The following is a 12,696-nucleotide window of genomic DNA, read 5'->3' as shown; positions in this document are numbered from 1 at the left end:
ATGTCATTGGCATTTTAGGAGGGATAGAGACGACACACTAAAAACATTGATTTGCAAGTGAATCTTCCTCTTCTTCTCCACTCTTCCCTCCCCTCCCCAAGGAATTATTTTGAAGCCAGTCCCAGACATTATATCATTTCTTCTGTAAACACTTAAGCATATAGCTCTAAAACTATTTTAACCTATAATGCCACAATCATATCTAAAATTAATAGTCGTTCCTTTATATCATCAAATATTCAGCATGTTCACATTTCTCCAATAATCTCATGGCTGTCTTTTTATAACTGGTTTCTTCAAATCAGGATCCAAACAATGTCATCTCTGGAGGATACTCGAGAACCAACACATTATTCTGAATCATGTAGGGAAAGAATCTAAACAATCTGTCTTCCAGAACAACCACATACTCCATGAAAGCAAGTTTCTCTAAGAAGTGATATAGCTAGTAACAAAGAAATAATAGAATAATCAACTTATGAACTCCTAATTTTAATAGTTCTAATCAGGGGCCATCCATGGCTATTGAAACTAGGAGGTGAAAAGCTGATCGAAGCTTTATCATGGATGGATAAGACTGGCAACACTCAAACTCCTGATGGCTCTTAGCACAAAAAGAGAGATGGTGAGACATTACCTGCCTCCTGATGGAAGGACACACCATCAACTATGTAGTCTTGCCAAAAGAGATCAAAGCTAAATAAGATCAAGCTTTTAATACTTGTAACCTCCAGTGTACAGAAAACATAGGGGACAGAGGAACGTGGTAAATGACACCAGGGGATGCACTCAGCAAAATCCAGACAATGGGAAACTCATCGGGACAAAAGACCTAGTTTCTTAAACACGTGCATACGTGCACACAAAGGGGCCCTAAAAGTAATCTACAAGCTATGTTTACCAAAGAAACACAGGGTCATTGTGTTTATTTTTATAACTTTCTCTGTATGGAAAGGAATAATGATTTTTTTTCCCTTGAGATCATAATACAAAGTATCTTTTAAAATAATTTTAAGTTTGAAATGTTGCTAAATGAAAAAGAAAGGTGATTAATGGTACATAGTTGTGGTATAACCCATCAGGTTGGGCTTAAAGGACTCTTACAGAAAATACTCTCAGCCAAGTATGGTGGCTCATGCCTGTAATCCTAGCACTTTGGGAGGCCAAGGTGGGTAGATCACCTGAGGTCAGGAGTTCGAGATCAGCCTGGCCAACATGGTGAACCCTGTCTCTACTAAAAATACAAAAATTAGCTGGGTATGGTGGCAGGTGCCTGTAATCCCAGCTACTTGGGAGGCAGGAGAATCACTTGGCACAAGATCACACCACTGCACTCCAGCCTGGTGACAGAATGAGAGACCATTCAAAACAAACAAACAAAAAAAGAAAACACTCTCATTCTATCCAGAGCCACACCCACATGTGACTGCCAGAAAATGAACACTTGAACTCCTGGTGCAAAGGTAAGGAGAGAAACTATCAAGGTCTAAGGCTCTAAGAGACGTGTATCCAGCCAGATCCTAGGGAAGAAAGAGAAAGAAGGATCACAAGCCACTGTACTGTAAAAAATATTTTAAAACAAAACATACCCATTGTATAAAAAGTACAAATATGGAGTGACAAGAAGTAAAAACAGCCCTATCCTGTCTCCAAGAGATCGACACTGCTTACATTGTAGCATTAACCAACCAACAATGTATGATGCATGTGTGTTTATATTTATGCATGCATGTACATATGTTTGTTTAAATGCAATTATTTTATTTACAAAATGGGTAGTAACATAATCTGGTCATTAAGACCACTGGCCCAGGAGTTAGGCCCGAGGTGGACTCAGGGCCTCTGTCTCTTACCAGTCCTGTGCCCCCGGGCAATACAGACAACCCCCCCCGGAGTTCCCGTCTCAGGTCCCACCTCTGGAAACAGGAGAGAGCTGTGCCTTTCCCAGAGGTCTGTAGTGATTACTGATGGAATCCTGGTGAGGCCCACATACCGTGCCCCACACACGCTGGCCACCGTTGCCCAAAAGCTGTGCAGCGTGCTCACATCTGGGAGGCCACCCACCATTCCTGTCTCAGCACACACTGGCTTTCTTGTCTCTCTATGCTCCAAAGCCATAAACAAAAGAATCTGGAGGGTCCTAATCACAGCACGGAATTCACAGATTAATTTGGGGGAGAATCAATATTTTGAAAAAATAACTTGTAATCATTAAATTGATTTTAAATGTTGAGTCCATTAATTTTTGAAAATAGCTACTCTGGAGGCTGAGGTAGGAGGATCCCTTGAGCCCAGGAGTTAGTTAAGTTAGCCTGGGCAACTTAACAAGACCCTGTCTCAGAAACAAAAAAAAAAAAAAAAAAAAAGATAAGATAGAATATTAAACCTTCCTACTGAAGAATGTGGAATCTCTTCCTATATTCAAATCTCTTACTTTCTCATGGAAAATTTCTGTAGTCTTCTCCAAATATGTTCTGGAGTAGTTTTGTTAAAATTTAAGGAATTTAATCAAAGCATTTTTTTTTCCAGCTGTGGTGAGTAGTATTACTTTTTTGGTTCACCCAACGTTTGCAGACAGCCTCGTGCCGCATCACATGAGGTGACACTGGAGAACAAGTTGAATGTGGTCCCACTCATGCCGGACACAGGTCAGAAGCTAAGGCTAGGATATAGATTTCCACACCTTTATTCCCAGCTGTTAGTACTATCGGTTCTAACAGATTTTGGCTGGATTTAAAAATGTATAATAGTATTGCCTACAAATAACTATTTCCTCTCCTTTCAGGCATTCATGCCTTTTTTTTTTTAAAAAAAAAAAAGAAACATCTACCCTATTTCACTGAACATAAGTTACTATTGATCATTAAGATCACAATTATTTGACAAACTTCTAAGAAATAAAAGCTTCAACAAATTCCAGTGGCACAATGCCAATAACTACAGTTCTGCGTGTTTCAGAATCACTGAGAAAATACCAGCCTCTCATTCCAGGCATGTTCTAAGGAGCACCATTTGGGAAGCTCTGCCCCGACCTCAGCGTTAAGTATGATGCTCGCTGTGTGCTTAACCACACCTTGCCTCCCTGTCACTCCTGTTTCCCAGGAGACCTGGCTTGGTGTCCTCCCCGCCTCACAGTGAGACCCTATTAAAAGCTGGTTGGGAAAGAGAAAATCCATCAAGAATGGAAATATATAACAAACACCCAAGCCTTGGGTCTTTGAAGAAGGTACTAGAGGTGATTACAGGGGTTTTCTACTTCAAATAGCAGGAAAGTGATCTGGTTCATTCTCTCTCTCTCTCTCTCTCTCTCTCTCTCTGTCTCTGTCTCTTCAAAATCATTATTTGGTGGACTGATGAGAATATGGACTTTAGAATCAAATGAAATACTCCCTACATCTTGGCTCTGTCTTTCACAAATGGTCCCACATCAGGCAAAGGCAGGGAGGGGCGTGGGAGGGACTGAGGTGTGGAGACACTTGACCCATCTAAAGGGAGCAGGCTTTGAGCAGATCCAGACACCTGCTGCCTGAGAGAGGGTAGCACAGTGTACCCAGATTAGCTAGTTCTTCCAGAGAAGCTAGAGATCCAGATTTTCCTGTGAAATCTCCCAATTTTCCAACATTGGCAACTAACCCATTTATTTTGTGCAGGCTCAAAGCCTTGTGCCCACCAGTGCACCTGGCCTTTGGCCACCAGGGCTGCCCGCCACAGTCACACAGACGCTCCTAGGACAAGGACTCCAGGCCCAGGGCCAGGGACAGCTGAACTCTGCTCTGGCCCTGCGACTTGCTGAGCCACGACAGCTCACATGGAAGGATAAGGAAGAACTTGCAGTGTTTAGACAAGCATTCTTTGATTACATAATCCCAGGAAGGGAAGAGAAGAAGGCTCAGTTACCTTGCATCAGAAGCAAAGAAGAATTCCACGGCCTTGTCACCTACAGCGTGCAGGCAGGCGGAGCTGTCCAGCCTCTTCATCCGTGTCTTACAGATATTCTTCACATTCTCCAGAGTGCCTAGCAAATGGAGGAATGAGTTGCAAATCCCATTGGGATGTTTTGTTTGCATAACACGCAGCAGGGAACCAATTTCCCCTCTGAATATATGTGGGAGAAATTTGCAATTTTTAGCTTTGGCTGCGTCAGCCAAATCCTGTAAAAGATCCCCAAATAGCACAGTACCACTGCAAAAGCATTTAAATGGCTACAGTGTGAGAGGAATGCAAACAAAAACAAACCAAAGAAGCACTCGAATCAAGGCACAGTTGCCATTATACAATGGCACTTGTGTCTGTGTTTGACAATATACAAAATCATGATACATTCATGTCCATAATAAAAAGCTTAAAAAAAAAATGGAGCCAAGTCTCAGTTGCACGAAAACCTTTTAGACCTGGAGCTGTGCGCCCGTTGGGTCTGGCTCAGAGTGGGGCATCCTTGCCTCGGAGGGGAGCTGACCGTGCCAGAGCAGCTGCTGAGTCCTGCGATGCCGGGCAGCAGCTGCGCTGTTCCAGTCCTTCTTGAGAAACTTACACGTCCTGTATAAGATGGGGATCTGTTCTGTAGAGAGCTTGTATTTGCTGCGGACTCCGATGAGCAGGGGGCTGCCTCTCCTGTAGGGAGGAGGCATCCAGTTACCCATCGCCTTTGACGCCCAGGGCTGGGTGTCTGCCCAGCATCTGAGGTGGGATCCCCAAATCTAGCCCTTTCCCAGGGATGGAGGATCCTGTTTAGGTCCCATAGGATGGATGCCTGGAGCACAGGACCAAAAGGCCTGAGTCCCAGGACCCTGACTTGGCATCACCCACCTACCCAGTAAGCCTGGTAACCTTTCCCACCCCTGCCCTCCCAGGCCAGGCCTCCTGCAGTCGAGTCCCCACACGTGACCAACCCACATGGTTAGACGGCAGAGGCTGAGTGTTCAGCAGTGGAGGAGGTGCCGGTGGGGCGCAGGGGCACTCGGGGTCTCCACCCAGCCTCAGCGGCAGCACATCCCTACAACAGGGCTCTGCACCCACCATCTGCCCAAAGACCCCTGTTGTTCCTTCCCTTCCCCTAGCCCAGTTCTCTGGCATTAGTGGGCACTAGACTGATTGACTTTTGTATATTCTCTACTTTGGAGGTGACATAAGGCTATTCCCTGGGTAGTTTTTGTCTCTGCCTGAGTGACACCACCCTGTGGATGAAGTTTAGAATCTTCACCCTGTACCAGGTACACTTCATCATAAAGGGGACAGTGATTGTCACAGGCAAAATCTTGGGAAGTCTACAGCTGGCCAAGGTGAGGGGCCCTCACTCAGGCCTCCTGCCCAGCGTCTCTGCTTCAGCCACTGGAGCCCGGCTCTCCGAGTACCTCGGCAGGGAATCTTCAGGGAAGAGCCCTTAGGATACTTCCTTCTACTTACAGCTTCTAGTGGTGAATGTGATTAAGATCTCATGACTTTAATGACATCTTGCCTCCAAAATCTGATCCTTTGCTCATTCTTATAAATTACAGTGTGCAAATAAAATTTACCATGGGTGTGCACAGAAATAAGCATCTCACTCTGGTAATGCATGCATTCTAAACCCGCAGTTCTTAGAACCCAGGCAGGTAAAATTCTAGTAGTTGGTAAAGGATGTGTGCCATTCCCCCGCTACACATTAATTTATTAAGAAGAAGAAAACACAGATGAACACTGTAATAAGACAATTTAAGAGAGTTGTGTCAAACACATGAATTAGAATACAACCGGGTAACATTTTACCTTAAGCAATTTCTTGCTAGATCAATGAAACTAATTAAGTACTTGTTCATCAGCTTGAATCCAGCCCACATATATCCATGGTCTGTTAGCCTGACTCATTGCAGTTCCTAAATTTTTCTTCAACAATAACAGCCCTTGCTTTCCAGTCATGTTGTCCTGTTTGGATCCCACTTATGACTTCTCAAAGCGGGGGACAAAGTCTGGGGCTTTGAGGAAGGTGCTATGAACCCCTTGAATATTTCAATCATTTATTGTGTAAAGCAAATCTGAGACATAGTTCTGGGTCCGCTGGGGACCTAGCACAAACAGTTTATAATAATGGCAGTGAGAAAGTACATGGTTATCTAATTTTCTTGGCAAATGACTCCCCCAAATTTTATTGCTGTAGATTGAGCTCTGCGGTTTCTCTAGACCTTGAGACATATAATTCTCCCAAGACAACCCAAAGATTGTCCTGGAGGTTATAGAGCCCTCAGTTACAAGCAATTTTAAAAAATAAAGCTTTATTGCTTCTTCACGCTGCTTTCTTCTGAGCTCATTTAAAGTAGTAACATCATGATAAAATTAGATTTTAAAAAGGGCTTCTAAATTTGATAGGAACCAACTGGTATTTTATGATTCTATGAACTGAAGGAATTAAATTCCAAATGACAAATTAGTTCCAGTCTTAGAAAAGATTTTTAAAATCATGATAAATTCCTGCTGTTTCCTGCCGAGATACTATGACAGTCTGGAAGAGACAGCTTCACCCTCTCTGGCTCAGTCTCTCAGACACAGGTTCATTCTAGATGTCTCCCCTGGAGCTTCAGAATGAAGCCTGCAGCCCGCAGGGCACTGAGGCCGTATAGAGCCGGCCTCTGTCTGCTTCTCCACTCCCTGAAGCCTTTGAGGCCCTGGAGCAGTGTCCATACCACCTTGCTCACCACTGGCTCCCATGCCTGGCACACAGCAGATGTCAGTAAGCACACACTGAGCCTAGACGCCTCCGTCCCACCAATGCCCTTGCATGATACCCCCACCTTGCCAACAGGGATCCTGGGAGGTCCCACTCCCTCTGGACCCCTTGCCTTTGCTCATGCTGGCTCCTCCCTACTGCCTGCCTGCCCCAGGCAGTCTCCTGCCTAGGGCTACCCACCACTGCTACTCTGCCAGGTAAGGTGATGTCCTGTGCTGGGTCCCGGCATAGGGCATCACCATCCTCTGCCCTTCTCTGCCCTCCTGCACAACTGTTCAGCCCTTCAAGGCAAGGACCAGGTCAGACGTCACTAAGTCCCTAGGGCCCAGCACACAGTAAGTGCACGGCAAATATTTGTTACATGGTTGGATGGATGGATGGATGGGTGGGTGGATGGATGGATGATCAATCCATTTGAATATAAACAGGATGGCACTTAATCTGCTTCTGTAAATCCGCACAGCACTGGGGGCCCACCATAATAGAGGGACACATGGGCTGAACCAGGCCTCTAAGCTGATTCCTGGGATGCTCCTTTGTGAAGGTGAAGCTTCAGCTCTGGGCCTTCAAGGCCTCTTCTGTACTGAATTCAAATCGGTATTCACTCTGCTTCCTAGTTCTGTGTTCATCATTTTGCATGCTTTTTCTTAGAGGGGGGCCTCATACCGTACAGGCTTCAAGCCCCACGAAACCTGGATCTGCCCCATCTGCACAAGTTTACTTATAACTGGAATTTGTCGCCTACCTCTGAAAATCTGGAGATTTCAAATAAAAATCCAACTTTCTGGTTTCTTTTTTAAAAAATTCAGAAATGTAGCACCACCGGCCGTAGAGATAGTGGGGTGCAGTCCCCGGGGCTGAGCCACAGTTGTCCTTTAGATACCAAAGGTGCCTTCCAGCGTGCCAGAGGCCCTATCTCTCCCTTCCCTCTCCAGCTATGTGATTTTATTTTCTTTTTTTCTTTCCTTTTTTTTTTTTGAGATGGAGTCTTGCTGTTACCAGGCTGGAGTGCAGCGGTGTGATCTCAACTCACTGCAACCTCCCACTCCCCGGTTCAAGCAATTCTCCTGCCTCAGCCTCCCAAGTACCTCGGATTACAGGCACATGCCACCATGCCCAGCTAATTTTTGTATTTTTAGTAGAGACAGGGCTTCACCATGTTGGCCAGGATGGTCTCGATCTCCTGACCTCGTGATCTGCCCACCGTGGCCTCCAAAAATTCTGGGATTACAGGCTTGAGCCACCGCCCTCGGCCACTATTTTATTTCTTTCTTATGGGAAATGCCAGTTGTTTTGCCTTACCGTGTAGCAACAGCTTCTCCTGGGTAGTGGATGCTCTTGAAAACCAACGCGAATGCACCTTCCTGAAAACACACAAACAGTGAGAGTCAACTCATTCCCTCAGCCACGCTGCTGCAGCCTGGCCACACCCCAGATGGGTCTCCCTGGGCCCCTCTTCCTGGTGGGAGGTCCTGGGGTCCCTCAGGGAGCTGAGTGCAGGAACAGCGCATTTGGGGTAATGTCATGAGGGAAAGCAAAACAGACAGTGTCACAGGAAGTACCACAGACCAAAATGTGTGAATTCCACAGTGAGCAATGTTCAGCACACTTGCCCAGGCCCACAGGGAGCCCGGCGGGGTGCCAGCTGGGTGGACAGGGGCAGTAAGAGTCACAGGAAATGACAGCTGGGACCAGGCTGCCCTGCCCTGCTCAGGGACCGCACCTACTCAGCAAGCCCCTGTGAACTGCACTTTAGCTCAACACGTGGTTGGTTTGTGGAAAGCCGGAACGAGAATCCAGTTCCAACACAAGACTCCAGATGCTTTTTCTACTTAAATTCTTGGTGCCAAATTCTCCCCTAGGTCTTGACCATCCTGTGCTAATTTACCACAACCCTAGCCGAGCTCAGTTATATACAAACAGCTGCAAATCTGAATTTTGACATGAAATCCTCCAAGTGTGGGAGCTGCAGGCAGCCCCAGGCCTGTGTGGTCAGCGTGTCGGGTCTAGGTTGCCAACTCAGCTGCAAGGCCAGAGGAACCTGAGTTGCCATCCCCAGGCCTCAGCAGGGCTTTCAAACTGCCCCAAACCAGGGGGCTTCAGGCAGACCCTGCTGCTTTTGTCAACAAAAAAAAAAAAAAACACTGCTCATTCTCTGCCAGAAAGAGCCCTGTACTCTCCCAGACAGGAAAAGTCTTAAGTTTAAGTGTCATTATGAGAGAGGTATTTCTGAAATTTCAAAATAAAAATGGAAAAGAAAAAACAGCATGCTATAAAACCTAACTGGCTCAATGTACATTATCCAGTGCACTAAGTGTGGGATAAGCTGTTATTATAAACACATCCTCTAAATGATGGACCTCCAAAAACGGGCGTTAGAGGACGAAAAGGGTTTCCAACAGTAGATTGACTTTTTAAATCAGACCCTGAAAACACCTGCTCGAGAATAATATATTTTAAACCACAAGGTGGTGCCTGCCAGATGTTCTGGACTCCAGGCCAGTGTCCAGGCTGCCATGGCCCTGGGGGAGCTATTGGGTGGCATTGCTACCTGGGAGGATGGGCTCTGAGAGGCCTGGAGCCCTCTCCTCCTCCCTCGCCCCACATAGGCCTGTGTCTGCTCCACCTCCTCCTCAGTGTGGGGGCCTCCCCTTGGACAATACCCCCAGTGTGTGCTCCCTTCTCAGGGACTTCAGCTCCCTGGGCCCTGTCCTCTGGGATGTCATCGATCTCTCTCCTTCTCTCCCTCTTTTGGGCCATTCTGTTCCACATACAGACATGCTCTGATAGGGCTATCACAAAAACAGGCTGGGTATGGTGGCTCACGCCTGTAATCCCAGCACTTTGGGAGGCCAAGGCAGGTGGATCACTTCAGGTTAGGAGTTCGAGACCAGCCTGGTCAACAGGGTGAAACCATGTCTCTACTAAAAATACAAAAATTAGCTGGGCATGGTGGTGCATGCCTGTAGTCCCAGCTACTTGGGAGGCTGAGGCAGGAGAATTGCTTGAACCTGGGAGGCGGAGGTTGCACTAAGTCAAGATTGCACCACTGCACTCCAGCCTGTGTGACAGAGTGAGATTCTGTCCTTCTCTAAAACAAAAACAACAACAACAACAAAAAAAAAAAACCAGAAAATGACATCCTCCATTGGTACCACAACCCTCTCCTGCATACCACCACCAAGTTCATGTGTGCATTGTAAGAAGTCATAGACTCTAATGCCAGTCACAATTTCAGAAGTGTCAGAATGAAGCAGGGCACTTTCTATTTGATGTCGATAAACCAAACCACAGAATGTCTTCCAGGTCTACAAGAGTGTAATATCTTAAGGCCAGACACTGTCAATGAGCTGTCTTTTATCCTCAGGACTGTGTGCAAGTTTGTCTAATAAGGGCTTACAAAAAATAAAGGATTCCTTGCCACTTGCTGCTTGAAAAAATGTTTTTAATGAAAAAATGAAGGAATGAGTTAGACAGATGGGATCTGTAACTCACCAACTGCTGAATGACTCTCTCAACCAATGTTGAAAACGTAATGTCCTCAGTTTCTCTGTTGTCGAACACATACTTAATCAGCTTGGCGATGGTCTCTGTATCTGTTTCTGATTCAAACTCGTAGCCTTTGCTTTCCTGGAATATGCAGTCGACGTAGTGTAAGAGAGTGGTCATTGTGCAATGCCTGCCTGGCCAACTCCCTCTCCTCCCTGATGGTCTACGCTTGGAGTGACTTAAGCCAAGAACAAGGAAAACTGGGAAGGGACAAAAAATGTTTGCCAGCATCGCACAGCCAAACACCTCTGAGTCATTCCAGGATGCCCTGAGATCATCCCACCTCAGAAGCTCGCCCTTGCCACTAATCTAGACATTGCAAAATAACAGCAGTCAAAATGATAAAATACGTTGAGTCAAATCCACCCACATCCCAACCATCACCACAAAGCCATTCAAACTTTAGACACTGTCTGACTTCCCGCCCCAACTCCGAGGCTGTGTTATATAACGCAGGCACTTTAATAAAACTAAGTTCCTGTTATTTTGATTCTGGGAATCTGCAGCGCCCCTTGAGATAAACACTAATGCCCTGTTATCTCCTCAAATGAGACCTGCAGGGCCTGGCTCAGAAGTTTCTGCTCAACGTGGTGACGTGGCTGAGTGTGGGTCTCAGTTCCCACGCTGATTTCCGTGAGGAAATGAGCTGGTTGGAAAGTTTCTGGGGAGACCGATACCATGGAACTGAGACATTACCTAGGGGAAGCATCTTACCAGAAATTTCCTCAGATCTTTGTAATTTGTGATGATCCCATTGTGGATGACAACAAATTCTGAAAGAAAAGAGAGAAATGCTATTGAGAAGGAAGTTCAAGTCAGGTGTGAAGAGAGACGATTTCACGGCTTGAGAACTGTCTGCAAACTCCAGGCCCACAAAGGCTTAAGTACACTTTGTTTACAATGATTAGCACCGATATCTACTCATAGCTGCTACAATGGAAACAGGGATTAGCACTGATGTCTAGACTGCAGCAGCTACTACAATGCGAATCCTAGGAAATACACATCCCTCTTTCAGTGACCCGCAGCCACCAGCCTGACCATGCAGAGAGCTCTCCCCTGTGTGCTACTATAATATCAAACAGGCTTTGGGGTTCATGTCCAGTGGGGATGAACGATTCCAGAAACGATTCCAGGCATTCCCAACTGACAGTCCAGCCACATGCTTTGTTTGACCCACACTGTGTTGTAAAAATATTTGTGGGTTTTGTTTTTGAGACAGAGTCTTGCTCTGTTGCCCAGGCTGGAGTGCAGTGGTGTGATCTCGGCTCACTGCAACCTCCACCTCCTGGGTTCAAGTGATTCTCCTGCCTCAGCCTCCCAAGTAGCTGAGACTACAGGTACCCACCACCACACCCAGGTAATTTTTGTATTTTCAGTAGAGATGGGGTTTCACCATATTGGCTAGGCTGGTCTCGAACTCCTGACCTTGTTATCTGCCTGCCTCAGCCTCCCAAAGTGCTGAGATTACAGGTGTGAGCCACCACACTTGGCCCAATATTTGAGTTTTTAAAATTCTGAGTGTTCACTTTAAAATCTTGGTTTTCTTGGAGGAAAAATCCCAGAACTTCTGGCAGCCCCAGGCTCAGCCACGTTCCTGCACAGCAGGATCTGCTGGCCGCAGCTTCTCCCACCTCCCCCAGGCCTGCCACACACCCTGCTCACGTGGGCGGCTTCCTGCACAGGTGGCACCCCCCGCTGACCCTGGGGTGCAGTGAGGGATATGTCTGCCTCCACCCCACTGCATTTTCTCAATGAATAGCGTGTGCATGAGTCCCTCAAGGGAAAGGTCCAAGGCCAGCCTGAGAATTTTTCTGGCCAAGTAGCCCCCCTTCCCTCTGCTCCTAGAGGACAGAAAGATTCCCTATTGCCCTTGAGGTTCAATAATTCCACCAGGAGGTATCTAGATGTTGGATGCACTTCATAAATATTGACAATTATTTTTTTCAAAGCATCACTGTGAAGTCTTATTTATTATTATTATTATCTTGAGACAGAGTCTTGCTCTGTCACCCAGGTTAGAGTGCAGTGGTGTGATCTCGGCTGACCACAACAGCTGCCTTCCTGGGTTCAAGTGATGCTCCTGCCTCAGCCTCCTGAGTAGCTTGGATTTCAGGTGCCTGCTACAATGCCTGGCTATTTTTTGCATTTTTTAAGTAGAGACAGGGTTTCCACGTGTTGGTTAGGCTGGTCTCGAACTCTTGACCTCAGGGGATCCCCCCACTCCCTGCCTCGCCTCCCAAAGTGCTGGGATTGTAGGCATGAGCCATCACTCCCCGCCTACTGACTATTTTTGATCCCTTCTTGGGATCTCCAATTCAACTTTTCCTTCAGTTGAGAAAAGATTTCTCCTACAGCATCTTTTAAAACCTTTCCACTATGCTTTTTCTTTATTCTCACCATGGTTTCCTCTACTAAAAAAAAAATGATATTGTTTGTTTTGTGAG

The 12,696-nt window shown here is 46.3% G+C and overlaps 1 protein-coding gene across 2 annotated transcripts in view; it reads right to left on the bottom strand.

Moving 5' to 3' along the window:
• Nucleotides 1-12,696, bottom strand: part of GFPT2 (glutamine-fructose-6-phosphate transaminase 2) — a 46,604-nt gene that overhangs the window by 14,077 nt on the left and 19,831 nt on the right. For both annotated transcript variants that reach the window (XR_010342879.1, XM_012451482.2), the window contains exons 5-9: nt 10,964-11,022; nt 10,196-10,330; nt 8,003-8,064; nt 4,532-4,611; nt 3,898-4,015 (exon numbers count right to left, since the gene is read on the bottom strand). Coding sequence is in view for 1 of the 2 variants with exons in the window: in XM_012451482.2 (XP_012306905.1) it covers nt 3,898-4,015; nt 4,532-4,611; nt 8,003-8,064; nt 10,196-10,330; nt 10,964-11,022 (454 nt within the window). In the remaining variant the exon portion in view is untranslated. The remainder of the gene's footprint in view (nt 1-3,897; nt 4,016-4,531; nt 4,612-8,002; nt 8,065-10,195; nt 10,331-10,963; nt 11,023-12,696) is intronic.

The sequence above is a fragment of the Aotus nancymaae genome, unplaced genomic scaffold (genome assembly GCF_030222135.1).
Source record: "Aotus nancymaae isolate 86718 unplaced genomic scaffold, 86718_ANA_hifiasm-v0.15.2.pri h1tg000015l_1, whole genome shotgun sequence".
In the NCBI taxonomy this organism is placed as follows: Eukaryota; Metazoa; Chordata; class Mammalia; order Primates; family Aotidae; genus Aotus; species Aotus nancymaae.
This window is presented reverse-complemented; position numbering and strand designations above follow the sequence as displayed.